We start from the raw sequence: 14,335 nt of genomic DNA on the forward strand, positions 1-14,335 counted from the left end.
TGTCCCTCTTTATAATGCAATGCAAATACAACCAATTCATTGTTTCTGGCATCAGCCTGCAAACTCAACAATCTCAAATAGATGTCAGAATTAAAAGAAGGGTGACAAAGGAGAAATAGGACCATTCATAAAAGGCTGTATTCAATGTGGTAGCCTCCTAACAAGTTACTCAGTGAGGTATAGAATTTATCACATGCAGTCTGGACTCACACATTCCTAGTGGTTTATATTAACCTTATCCATCTTTTATCTTCTGTTGCCTATGTTATGAATGATGTTCTATTTTTACAATTTATCAAGCAACAAGATAAATGTAGCAGCAAATTTTTAATAGTAACAATTATAAATGTATAAAATTAAAGTATTGGAGATGAATACAATCAAAGTGCATATATTTGAGAATATACAAAATCTGGCAGTAAGTAATTTAGTATAATTGAGGTTTGTACAAAGCATAAGCAAAACCGACTGGGAAGGGCCCCCCGCCCTCTAACAGGAGATACGGGAAGAGACTTGCTCCTCCTCACATACCAAAGCATCAAGGGTAATAATCCCACTTATATGTGATATGCTACAGAAGTTTCTAGAAAACTCCTCCTAGCTTCTATTCCTAAAATCTACGTCACTATGTTGTACGGCACATGCTCTACTAATGGGTTAGGGGTCTCTCATCCTTTTGAGGGTCTTATTTCTGATGAAGGGTCATCGTCTTCCTCAGTGACTGAAGTGTGACCCGCAGGTAGCGCAGGCACAGTATATGACTGAACAGATGTTTTCCAAAACAAGACTCTAATTAAATCCCATGTCTGGAATTGTCCCATTTTGGCCTATTTCAAGGTTGAAGCTCTATTTCTAGATGCTGCTTATCAGACTTACGTCCTTCTACTATTTCTGTTTGACTCTCTTCTAACCTCCTTCTTCGACTCCCGGCATCTGGAAGATGTCTTTTGTCCTGTATCACCCATCTCCCCTCTCACTCTGTAACAATTGTCTTCTATTGATCTAAATACAATTTTGCTATATAGTTACAATTTAATTAGCACGAATCACATTTATCACACCTAGATTCTTAAATTATTTCAAATGGATTTTGGAAAACCTAATAACATATTACATCTTTCTGTTATTTATTTCTGTTGATATGCTGAGAAAAACAACACTAAATTTAGGATACATTGATTCCTTTTTAAACTTATTTTTGTGAAGCACTGTATTCCATTCAACTTGCCTTTTCACTACATTTTAGCATATTGTCAAAGCTTCCTACCATTTCCAGCCACTCCTGAGGTTTTCCTGTTAAGCTTTCTACGTTATACCACACTTTTACAAGTTTTGATTACTGAAGAAAACCCAAAAGTGTTACCAAAAATATTCCACAGCAGACATTAATTCTACCAGATCTACCTCAAACTGACCTATTTCATAGAGTCATAGAATATTTTGAGTTGGAAGGGATCCATCAGGATCATTGAGTCTGACTCCTGGTCCTGCACAGGACACCCCATGGGTTGCACCATGGGCCTGAGTGCATTGTCCAAACACTTCTTGAGCTCTGTCAGGCTGATGCTGTGACCACTTCACTGGGGAGTCTGTTCCCAAACACCCTCTGGGCGAAGAATCTTTTCATGATATCCAACCTAAACTGCTCCTAGCTCAACTTCAGGCCATTCCCTCAGGTCCTGTCGCTGTTCACCACAGGGCAGAGATCAGTGTCTGCCCTTTCTCTTCCCTCACAAGGAAGTTGTAGACTGCAATGAAGTGTCTCCTTAATCGCCTCTTCTTCAGGCTGAACAGATCAAGTGACCTCAGTTACTCCTTATACAGCTTCCCCTGTAGATCCTTCACCATCCTTGTTGGCCTCCTTTGGACACTCTCTAATGACTTACTGTCTTTTTTTATATTCTAATACCCCAAACTGCACTCAGCACTTGAGGTGAGGCCATCCCAGTGCAGAGCAATGTGGGACAATCACCCCTTTTAACTGGTTGACAATGCTGTGCATTTACATCTGAGCTGCTCTTTATGCCTTTTTCCTTTCTGCTGTATCGGTAACAGAGCTTATTATCCCATCAGCTTCTTTTTACATTGCCTTCCTTCTCTTACCTCAGTAAATCTGAATAAATTTTCATTTATCCAAATTCACCAAATAATTTTATCAGCACTAGTTGAGACAGTAGATGCATGAGTTAAGGCCAAAACCAGCCTTCAGAATCAGAGTACAGCCTAAGAGATTAAATATTAATTTCCTCTACCAAGATAGAAGATGATAAAACAAGTAAATCACAGAAATTGCCGAGAACGGCACACAGTGTAAACCTGAGCAGTTTAACTATACGACCCCTGCAGCAAAGAATGCCATAGGCAGCACAAACAACTTCCTTGTGTTAAACTTTAACAAGAGATCCTTCTGGACCGTCTCAGTTTGTATTGTTGCTTTTTCTTCTCTTCTGACCACTTACACCTGCTTGCTCTTTGTATATCTGTGCTCATTTTAAGTCTCAGGTCTACCTATTTTTATGAACCAACTTTAGATACTCCTTTACTGCAGACTTAGAAAAAAATATTAAGCAAAAATGAACCTTTACTGAGGAAATGTTATCAGTGTTGGCAAAAATTCTGTTACTAAAGTTACTGAAGTCTTCGAGAACAGAAAGAGATTAAACCTACGTAGCAGTATCTTCCTCTTTCCTCAGAAACCTTGCCAGCTCAGGCAGCAGCATTGAACACCTGTCATTAAAAAGGAGGGAGGGCAAGAGCTCCTCTGCAATTAGGGCAGTCTCTGTTCTGGGCAGGATGCACAGGAGAGAAAGGCATCCCACAGTGATGCCCCAAAGGGGCTACTACAGGGCTAGCCATAGTCTGATGGATCCGTGTAGTCAAGGGGCTACTTCTAAGCAAAGAATCGTAAGTAGGCTCTCAGGGCCTCAGTACTCCCCTCCCCAACATAAAGTCCTGGCCAGTTAAATCAACAGCAATTTCAGACATTAATGTGCTTCTTTGGGTCTCTCTAGGAGCTAATTAAGGAAAGCATTAGTGGGATTAATGACTGTCCTGGGGTGACTTTGTCATGTTGAATTGTATTGCCATTTGTCTATTTAGCCCAGAAATAGCTTTGTACCTTTAAGGCTGGATTTGAGAGTGAAGGAGAGGGGAGGAGAAGCGGTGGAATGTCTGAGGTGGTTGTTTTCAAAACACAGAGATAGGAGTACCATTGTCTAGTCCTCCTGGACTGTGTCACCGTGGTGGACGGTGGAGAGAGCTCTCCTTTGCTTTTTGTTAGTTTCTGACTAACTGAAGCAGAGAAGTTCCCCGGAAAGTTTTTTCCCTTTTTTTCCTGGAATTATATGAACCTGCTCTGGACTGGGGACCTGGGGGGAAGCACCAGGACCTTGCACCTGCAGCCCACCACGGCCTGGCCAGTGGCATTTTCCAGTGCCGGAGGGACTGAGAACAGGCTGAGTCAAGCTACCACCCACAGGAGAGAGACTTTCTGAATTTGTCATCTCTTCAGAGTGGTGAGAGGTTTTGTTGTTCAGTATTGTTTTGTTTTGTGCTGGGCAGTGCTGTGCCTGTTGAATAAACAGGTTTTTTCCACTTCTCTCTGAGGAAATTTCTTTCCTCAGAAAGAGGGGCCGCTCAGGTTTGCTTCCTGGGGGGGGGGCCCTTTGGAAGTTATCTCCCAAATTTACACTAAACCAGGACAATGGCACATACTGTTCATCATCAGTAGCAGAGAGGAAAAAACAAACGCTTTTTTTATATGATCTATTAATGAGCCTATCAAGGTGTCAGAGAACATGAAAACAATCTTAAAGGTCAAAGAGTTTAAAGAGCTACATTAAAGCTGACAGAAGACTAGAAGATTGTGAACAAATGTTCATGTCATCTTCTGAGATTTTTTAAGCTCTAGACTAGGTTTTTTACAGAACCCAAAAAATTAGAATTAAGCAGAAACCTAAAAAGGCTAGGATTTCTCTACTCTGAATTAAAAGCACTGCATTTCTAGATGTCTTACAGTGAAATGCCCATGTACAGGAAGCACATAGGTATTCTAAATCACAGTTTATCATTCAAGCACATATCACTTCAGCTAAAATGAATCCCCACTACTAACAAACTCCAGCACTACGAGTGCTAGTGTTAACCAGGACAAAACAAAACAAAACAACCCAAACTAGAAGCCTGCATAGCTTTTTAACTTTTTTTTTTAACTGAAACTTCAGAGAATCTAATCACAAAGATGAAAAAAGTTGCAGCTTAAATCAGTTATGACCTTTAGCTGTGACCATTAACTATAGAGGAAACCAAAGAAAATTTAAGGATTTTCTGAGGTGTTGCAGGAAGTTAGTATTTTTGTTACATTTGAAAATACAAAAGCAGCTATTATTGAGAAAAAAAATACAAATAATGGACTGTCCTCTAAAAGCCTTTTCCAAAAAAGGAAAAAAAATGTGAAACAGTCAGCACTTTATTGTTTAAGAAACCCCTTCAAGAATCCAACACAGCTTTTCCTGAGGTCAGTAAGCTATAAAATGAAAAAGCAGTTTTAGACAAAATACCTGACTTGCATTTAGATGCAACAAGGCATCCTTGAGACAAGACATCTTCCATATAAATAGAAAAGCCTGCTTGCTTTACTTTATTTGAGCAACTCAGTTTCTTGAGTTATTTGATTTAATTTCCAAGTTTTCTCTAGCACCATAGCTTGGGCATTTTTTAAGACAAGACATGGAACAGATAATTTTGCAGGTCCCTTCCAACCTAATTACTTCAAGTTTTATGTTTAGTTGTTTTGCAAGCATTTTTAATCTTGAATCACCAGCAGAACATGCCATTAGTCTCAACATTTCAATTAAACTAATAAAAATGAAAAATGAGAAGAAAATTCACTCAGACCCTGAAGATCCAGCATTTTCCTGCATGTTATATAATCCATGGTAGCTCATGCTAATATAGTTATTGCATTACATGAATTTTCAAAGCATTTCTCCATACCACACTAAAACCACTTATTAAAGAGTCATAGCTTGAATAAACTACCCATTTGAGTCTCTTCCACCCCAAAAATTCAATCATTAAGAGAAAAAGCAAAAACTTACAATGTGGATGTCACTTACTAAATGCTGATTTCCTCAAACAGGTATTTCCAAATTCTTGTACCAACTTGCTTTTAATCCAAATTCATTTAAAAAGTTAATTCGTGTTTGCAAGTTCTTGCAACTGCTTTGAAACACATTAGGTAACACAGAAACCATTTAGGTCAAAAAAACCCCTTTTAAGACCATCAAGGCCAACCACTAACCCAGCACTGCCAAGGCTACTGCTAAACCATGTCCCTCAGTATCATCACATCTACATGACTTTCAAATACCCCCAGGGATGGTGACTCACCCTCTTCCCTGGCCAGTAACAGCATTTGACAACATTTTCAATGAAAACATTTTTCTTCATATCCTATCTAAATCTCCCCTGACATAAATTGAGGCCATTTCCTCTTGTCCTATTGCTTGTTTTTTGGGTGGAGACACTGACCTCCACCTTGCTACAACCTCCTTGTAGGTAGTTATAGAAAACAATAAGGTTCCTTCTGAGCCTCCCGACTACATAATCCACAGCTGTTCCTCAGCAGACGTGTCCTCCAGACCCTTCACCAGCTCCACTTCCCTTCCCTGGACATGCTCCAGCACATCAATGTTCTTCCAGCAGTGAGGGGCCCAAAACTGAACACGGGATTTGAGGTGTGGCCTCACTAGTGCCAAATACAGGGGGTCAATCACTGCCCTGGTCCTGCTGGTCACACTACTCTTGATACAGGCCAGGACGTCACTGGCCTTCTAGACCACCTGGGCACACACACTGGCTCATGTTACACCTCATGGCACACAGCACACCCAGGTGCTTTTCCTGTAGGGCTGCCTGAGGTTCTTGTGACCCAAGTGCAATACCTGGCATTTGGCCTTGCTGACCTTCATATCATCGACCTCACTCCACTCCTCCAGCCTGCTCTGATTCCTCCATAGAACCTTCCTACCCTCCTGCAGATCAACATGCCTGTCCAGTTTGGTCTGATCTTCAAACTGCCTGAGTGTGCCTTCCATTCCTTTGTCCAGATAATGGATTAAAATATTAAACAGAACCAGCCCCAGTGCTGAGTCCTGGGGAATACCACTTGCCACCAGTCACCAACTGGATTTAAATCCACTGACTATCAACCTCTGGGCTCAACCATCTGGCCAGTTTTTAAGCCAGTGAAGAGTGCACTCATCCAGGACATGAGCAGGCACACTTGCATGCTTCATTATAACAATAAATTTAATAGAGCATTTAAATTAGTCTGAGAACACTAATTTAAATGCACTTCTAACACTTCTTGAAGCTACCTGGTAAAAAATTTAAACATTTCAAATTTGTTTTATGTGTTAGTATATGGCACTACAACAATCTTCCAAAACTATTTTTGCGCAATGGTTTCTTTTCACAGTAACATGAATTTGCAACTATTATTAAACACATAAACAGATTTATATAGGGAGTTTTTGTGTGTAAAATGTGTATCCCTATTGAGACTTACATATATATACATATATAAATATAACCTGTGTTTGGTCATTTTAATTGACAATTACATTTCCTTTAATTTTCAGGGAAGTAAAATAATCTGCAACATCTTGTAAGATTGTGTGTGAAAGCTAATGTCAATATAGTTATATAACAGACTAATGGACAGTTCAGTATCTGCAGAAAACTATGTCATGGTATAACACTGCCCAGTAAAATTGGAATAGATTGTGTATACCTTTACTATATTCTTTCTTTTCCTTTTGACAATAGCAAGAGGACCAAGTTATATTCATTTGTTTTAGGAAAGTATGGGTAGACACTTTCCCCAGAAATCCTATCATCCAGACACAAATGCCCATTAGTCTCTTTTATTTTGGATATATACGATTATTTTAGTAATTCATTCAATCACCTGGGAAAAGAGACTGTGATACAGTAATTACGTACTCTTAAGTAACATCTCTTCAATCACAGAACAAGCACTAGTTTTAAATACCAAAAGACATAACATTCAAACACTCCTTTATTTTTCCCAGAATACTGACACGTAGTCTAATGAAAGAACACATACCCTGGTACTTATTGCTTCCAAAGTATTTTCAAGGATCTCAAGTGGAAGTACTAACAGAAAGATTCCAAATTTGTGTGTCTAGACTCCCAGAACACTGATGTCAGCTGCAGAGCGTCCTCAATGTGGTTAATCATAAAAGGATAACACCTTAGAAGAAATTTAGTGCAGCATTAGATGGTTGCCTCGGAAACTGAATTAAGTCTCTTATCATGCATTATACTTCAATACGAAGATCACTAACGTGCTCTTTGAAATACTGGAAAATATGTGCCCTACAACTGTTGCATTGATTTTGCCCAAATGTAATTTATGGCATATATGTAGATTGCAAAGATTGAAGTAATAGAAAAGCATTCATGCTTTTCACTTCGTAGCAGAAGCCTGTAATGCTTAAGGGGGTGAATATTCAGTGACATTAGCTGTTCTCTGCACTTAGGGAAATCTATCCCCATCAAAACAGAAAAGGAAATTAAATGGGGATGGGGATTGAAACGTGGAATATGTTTTCCCATATTGCAGTTGGATAATATATTATTATACTTCCATCATTTACTCTGAATCTCTGAATCATGAATAAAAACATCTTGGGGTCACCAAAATGTAACACTCTCTATTAAAGAAAAAATGCATTTAAGGTTGCAGGTGTGTTCTGAGCGAAAACAGCCATAAAAATGAAACTTCACCTAGAAAAGAGGATGCATTATATTTTTAAAAAGGCAGAGAACAAAGCAGGTAAGTACTTTACATCTGTCTTCCTTCACTATAGTCATGGTGCAATCCTCTTTTTTTTTTTTTTTTTTTGAGAATGCAAGTACCTACAAGAGCTTAGTGCAATAAATGAGGAATTAACTGTAGTTTGAATATTTCAAAGTAATAATTGAATTTTCTGGAAAAATTCTGTTACGTTTGCCTTCAAAAAATAATACACTCACATTTATTTAACCAAAACAGAGAAAGTAAAAGCCTACCATATAAAATACTACTAAGATGGCCTGTAGGGCCCTAAGAACTTGTTACTTAGCTGAACTACTTTGCTTACAAATTTCCCAACATTTTCAAGCTTGATTACAAGTTTTTTGTTCTCTCCTCGTTATCACCTGAATGCACTGCACATCTGCAATACACAATTATATAGCTCATTAACAATATTCATATCAAAGAATCACTTAACTGGACATAACCAAGCTACAAAAAACCCAAACAAAAACAAAAAGCCCCCACCCCTAAAAAACAAAACAAAAACCAACCAAACTAAACCCAAAAAAAACCCCTAAAATAGTTTGTATAGAATACTTGTTTCTTGTCAAATGCATAACTATGGATATGGATCGTATGAGGTTCAACAAGGCCAAATACCGGCTGCTGCATTTGGGTCACAACCACCCATGTAGTGCTACTGGCTGGAGAAATGTCTGGGAAGTCAAAAAAAGGAAGTGGTATCTCACAAGCCTGTAAGAGCTCTCTGCAAACAGCTCTGCAGAAGGTAACTCGGCTAACAGAGTGCATTTGGACTTTTATACAGTTCTCAAGAAGGGGTTTTGCCCTAATGATAAAGGCATAGAGAAAACACATTATCCGGGAGAGTGGACCCCACATCCACCATCACTGCACAGGAAACAGGTTGTTGCAGTAGACAGTTTCATGCACATATTACGTCGATTTTCAGGAAGGAGCTATGCAACAAAGAAATCTATTATCAATTATTACAAAAGTAACAGACAACAAATAAAACCAAATACAATTATGACACTGTGAACATAAGCTACCTCTCTGTTATGGTATGACAGATGGTATGGCTTCCTCAACTTAAATGCACCACAACAGAAAGGCACTGAAAGGGAAACAGTTGTATACAAGGAACAGCTCCATTGTGTCTCTGAGCTGGGGGAGGAGGAGGGATAGCAGAAGACAGGCATTGAAGAGATCCATAAATAGAAACCGGGAGTCAAGAAGGTAAGAAATGTTGGCTCACTTCTCTAACACAAGCTCTAGCAAGCACCAAGTTTTTCAGGCAACCAGTCCAAAAGATTTTTGCATGCTTAAGTACTTCTACAGAGCACTGCAAAAGTCAAAGATCTATGTGGGTCAGAAACTAAACAGACAGAGTTGTAGGAAAAAAACCAAAGTAACAGGGCAAACATTGAACATACCATGTTCCTCAGTTGGCCCTAACCTGCAAGACTGCTGACAACTCTTACTGTGAGGGAATAATCACTGCCTGTTTCTCCTGTCCTTACTTTCTTCTCAGGGATCTGCAAACAAATCACTGTCAAGCATAAGTTTTTGGTCTGACTTACTGGAGTCAGATTACATTAGAAGACAAATCTGCAAAGTCAACAGAACATGATTTAGGAAACTCCTGGTTCTTTAAGTTTCCTTGAAGGAAGCAGTTTTCTGGTTCATCAACGAGCTTTTAATTATTCTTATAAGCCCTGGACTATACAAACCCCAAACTTACAATAATGTTTTTATATTACTGCTTCACTGACAAAAACTGGAAATTATTCCAATCTTGTTATGAAACTTAGAGAGAGAGCTATCAACTGAAGAGAATTCATATCTGTATTTTAAAAAGTAACCTAAAATACTGTTTTCTGCCTTTACTGAGACTAAGATTTCAGCATCTGTTAGTTTTTTTTATACAAAAGTTGATCATGAACAATAGTAACTTGCATATTCTAGGTCTGGATTCTGGAGATGCTCTGAGGACCAATTTCAGTTGAAGGCACTACTACTTAGCTTAACTAAAATATACTTTCAGAATATACAGCTTCAGATGTTACGTGTGTGTGACATCCACCCAGTGCCAGTACTCTCTCTTGTTTTTCAATACAAATACTAATGAAATTTAAATCTTCAATTTGCTCATAATCTCAGACTACTCAACCCTGTGACAAGAAAAGGCCAAAACAACCACAGGATTTTCAAACTGTTCTCAGATAGTTCAGAACAGATAAAAATTGAATAACCTTCCCAATCTTCCTTTAATAACGTGCCTGTAATTTTAGGTTTTACAGAGTCTTAAAATAAAAATAAAAACTTTGCTAAACTCTGGAGCAAAACAGTATTTGTAGCTACAAATGGAGATTATTCAGAAATCAATACTGTGCATGGCACAATATGCCTCCAGTTCCCTTACACTGTTCTAATACAAAATTAATCAGCCAAAGAAAAACTCTCCACAATGTATTTAAATTCTGTAGCACTCTACTGCAGTATTCAGTATTCCACAGAATACTGAAATAAGCTGTCAATTAATTTAGTTAGCAGCTAGTCATAAATTATACTTTGTATTCCTGAACGTTGACATTTTATTTCAAAGCTCTTAAATACAAAACTAGACATGTAAAGAAAAGGAAGCTTAAAATTTTGACAATCTGAGATAGCTAGGGATCAGGGAACATGATGTAACTTATTTCATGCAAACTTTTCAAAAGGACATTAACTAGACACTTCTGTTAGCCAGTGCTATGACACCAATGTTACTGTCCTAATATCACTATCTCTTTTCAAAGCCAGCAGCAACATGAGTTGGTTAGTGTAGTTTGATTATACCTCCCAAAAAAAGGTCTCATACTCCAGCACATATAGATCCATTAATCTGAAATTAATTTGAGTAAACATTTCACACAGGAATAACCTTTTTTTTAATCCGATAAAAACTTTAGACTACTAAAAGCTACAGTCGAGTTATCTAACAGGAGGTAGACACATAATCCTCTGAGACTAAAGGCTTCAGCAGACATGAAGATCTGATTCAAGTGATCCGTAAATAAAACCTTAACACAAGTTAAACATAACACTTGTGTTTCAATGCAAATTTTAGATGACTGTCTCAGGAAGTGGTAAGCAACTATATAGCATGGAACTAATTACTGGAAAGGCACTCCTAGAACTTTAAAAAAATCCCAATCACCACTTGAAAAATGAACACTGACATACTACTATACAATCATTTCAATTCCAACACCAGTAAAATGCCTGCCAGTACATTTTTCAACATGTTCCACTTCAGCTGCTATGAAAGGGGGGAAGTGTCTTTTACTATTTGGTCTTAAGAAAAAAAGTTGTATTTCACTTACCAGTTCCTATATAGGGTTTAAAGCGTCCTGAGAGCCTGTTAACAAAGGCACCTAAAACATCTAATCCCAGTAGTGCTACCTGTTGAAACAAAAGTATTAGATGTAATAAACCAGATCAATGAGGAACATTTTAGTATATATTACAAATAACTTACACATATAAATGCAAGTATGCTGAAAAGCTAGCTTAAACATAAATTAAAGTTTCAGTTGAAGAGCTAAATAATTCCTTCAAAGTTCCTATCAAGACAAATTTATAAGAATATGTTTGGAATGGATCCAGTTAATTTACATATACTAGAGCAATTCAGATTTTTCAATTCTTATCTTAAAACAGAAGAAAATAAATATTAGAAATGCAATGTTTTTGTATTTTCAACTACAAAACCCAAACAAAGACAAGGTTTAAGGCTTTCCCAGATGCTAAGAGCTTACTCCAAAAGCTTATTTCTGGCCACTTGGCTTATCCATTAAGGATGAAAATTATGTCATTACATCATTTTCCAAACTCCCAAAAGAAAATAACTGAGAAGCTAATTCTGCTTTTCCTAGTGGTCCAGACTAGACCATTTGTCCACCTGCTTCTTAAGCTAGGGAAGCCTAGTTTTTCACTTGCTCATTAAAAAAATAAAGAACCCCCTCAAAGCAAACAAAAACAACAAGAAAAAGTAAACCAAACAAAACCCAACTCAATCCACAACAATTAAAAAAAACCAAAAAACAAAAAACAACAAAAACAAAAAACAACAAAAACAAAAACCAAAGAGGGAAAAAAAAGGAAATGCAAAATACTACTGGAGTTTTGAGGACTTTCCCATCCACGAACAGAAGCTAGATAAGACAACAATATCCAGTAATATTGAAACAAAAGCCTAAACATAAATTTTCAGTTAGACTAAATTATTTTAAGAAGTCAGGACACTTCTTTTGCTGTTTACTATCCTGCATATTGTTTCAAGACTTCCTTCTGTATTTCCTACAATAGCTCATAAGGAACACCAGAACCTGCATTTTCACAACTTATAGTTACCTCAATTTGCTGCTGCCCATGAAGGTGCAAAGGGAACAACTATTTGTCAAAGGAACAACCTCCTCAAGCTTGGGTGGTCCTTACAGCTTTTCTGCCTCTTTATTTTCTAGTAAGACATGCACTGCACATTTTTCCCCATGAGCTCATGACTAGAATTCCTCTCCTTTATTAGCTGTTTATTTTCATAAAATTTGGATCAATTTTTTTTGGACCCTTCTGTTTCCTTAAGATCCCTATCTGTCACAATTGTCCACACTAGGCAGCAGGCCAGAAAAACAATTTGACTGGATATGCATGCGATACACATGGCCCACACACACAGCATCATATGAGCCTTGTTTCCATAGGAAACTAAACAAATAAGGTCCCCATAAAACCTAGGATGAGAAGCAACTGCACAGTGAAGCTGGTTTTAATAAATTCCATATTAGTACAACAGATCTTCTTTTAAAAAGGAGATATAAAACTTAGTTCACGGTTAATACAACTTACCTGGACACAATTCTATTACATACTAAAACACAGGATAGCATACGTTCACTGGCTTAAATTAATATATTGCCAATAAGTAACTCTATCTACAGATTAGGAAAACAAAATATATATATATATATAAATTAGCTTTTATGGTAATGTAAAGGCTTTCCACAATGTTTTTCCTTCAATGATGTTTCCAGATTATCAAGCAATATGAAACCATAGTCAAAAGCTCCATCCAAAAAAACAGCGTATGAAAGAAACATTCCTTCTGGATCCATGATTTTTCTATGCTTCTGTTTCCTGACTACAAACCCCACGTGAGACTTGCACGGACAATTTTAAGGTACCTTTCCATGCAAGTGTATTGCACAGACAGAAGCCTTTCCTTCTGTAAAGATATTTTTTAAAGTCTGTCTCTTCTCTGCACATTTGATTAGCTTTGTAAAATCTGTCTTGAAGACTTCCACCCTCATAGAGAATAGCAGCTCAGAAACAAGAGTAAAACACACATTCATGAGCTTTACCTCACGCAAAGTCCTCTGTTGTCTGCAACTTTGAAAAGGTAACAGGTATGATAACTCACAATAACTAGAGAGTTAGAATATAAGTGTGGCCACAAGCTGAAGTAATGGAAAACTGGTCTAGCTACAAAATTTACTTTCATTCCACATTATAAAATAAGTCAGTTGAACCACACAACTACAGAGGACAGAGAGTGAACTATGACCTGCTGGTTTTGTAAATCAGTTTTAATATTTCTCTGTTCTGATACACAATGCTCTAAGCTTCAGCATCTCCTGGTAGGTATTATCTGTGCAGTATTCAAGCAGCCCTTTGGAAAGAGTCCTCAGTTTATATAGGATCACATAAACAACACTCAAAACCAAAATTAATTGTAAGTTGAGGCAGAACTTAGAGGTTCTGCAGAACACCTGCAACAAAGAGGTTCCAAATTGAGGCATTATGTGGACTATTTACTCTCACAGGCCCTCCACGATCAATAGAAAAACCTTTCACCAGCATCACTGCTCTTTCCCCAACAGCTCCAATGAAGGACGAATGCCTTCTGGGATTAAAATTAATGGATTTGTTTCCTACTCAGCATTCATTAAGCCTTTTGCTTGCTGTCTAGAAAGAGCCTTTGTATGTTGAGACTGATTCATCAGCTCACCATTGTTTGAAGCACTTGAACAGTGCTTTTAAAGTTCATAGGAGACAAGAAATTTAGGCTCATTTGAACTCGAGTTGGTTAGTTGCTCTTCTTTAACAAGCCAATATTAAGGCTATCCTTGACTTCTCAGAACACAGTGAATGCCAAACCAACTGAGAAATATTTTATCTGCTCTAGACAAAAAAAGACCAGACTCTTCGGTGAAATAAAGCTGTTCCAACCAAAAAACGATTATGAATAGAACCAGTGATTAGAAAGTGAGCCTATTCTTGCTCTGCAGCTTGCTCCTTTTCCAGCTCTCCTTCTGCACACACTTTCCAGCACTGCCCCTTCCCTTCTGTGGACAACTTCAATGCACGTAAGTTTTTTGCTAGAAAAAGAAATACTATTCTCCAAACCATACCTGGATAGCCATGCATGCTTACAGTTATTTTCATTGT

General features: G+C 37.7%; 1 protein-coding gene across 30 annotated transcripts in view; it reads right to left on the minus strand.

Annotated features, from left to right (window-relative positions):
* The window catches only part of CLASP2 (cytoplasmic linker associated protein 2), a 145,416-nt gene that overhangs the window by 122,495 nt on the left and 8,586 nt on the right, over positions 1-14,335 (minus strand). For all 30 annotated transcript variants that reach the window (XM_088166518.1, XM_088166497.1, XM_088166424.1 and 27 more), the window contains exon 2: positions 11,215-11,293. In XM_088166518.1, the coding sequence (XP_088022644.1) occupies positions 11,215-11,293 (79 nt within the window). The remainder of the gene's footprint in view (positions 1-11,214; positions 11,294-14,335) is intronic.

This window comes from Sturnus vulgaris, chromosome 1, assembly GCF_052056855.1.
Source record: "Sturnus vulgaris isolate bStuVul1 chromosome 1, bStuVul1.hap1, whole genome shotgun sequence".
Taxonomy (NCBI): domain Eukaryota; kingdom Metazoa; phylum Chordata; class Aves; order Passeriformes; family Sturnidae; genus Sturnus; species Sturnus vulgaris.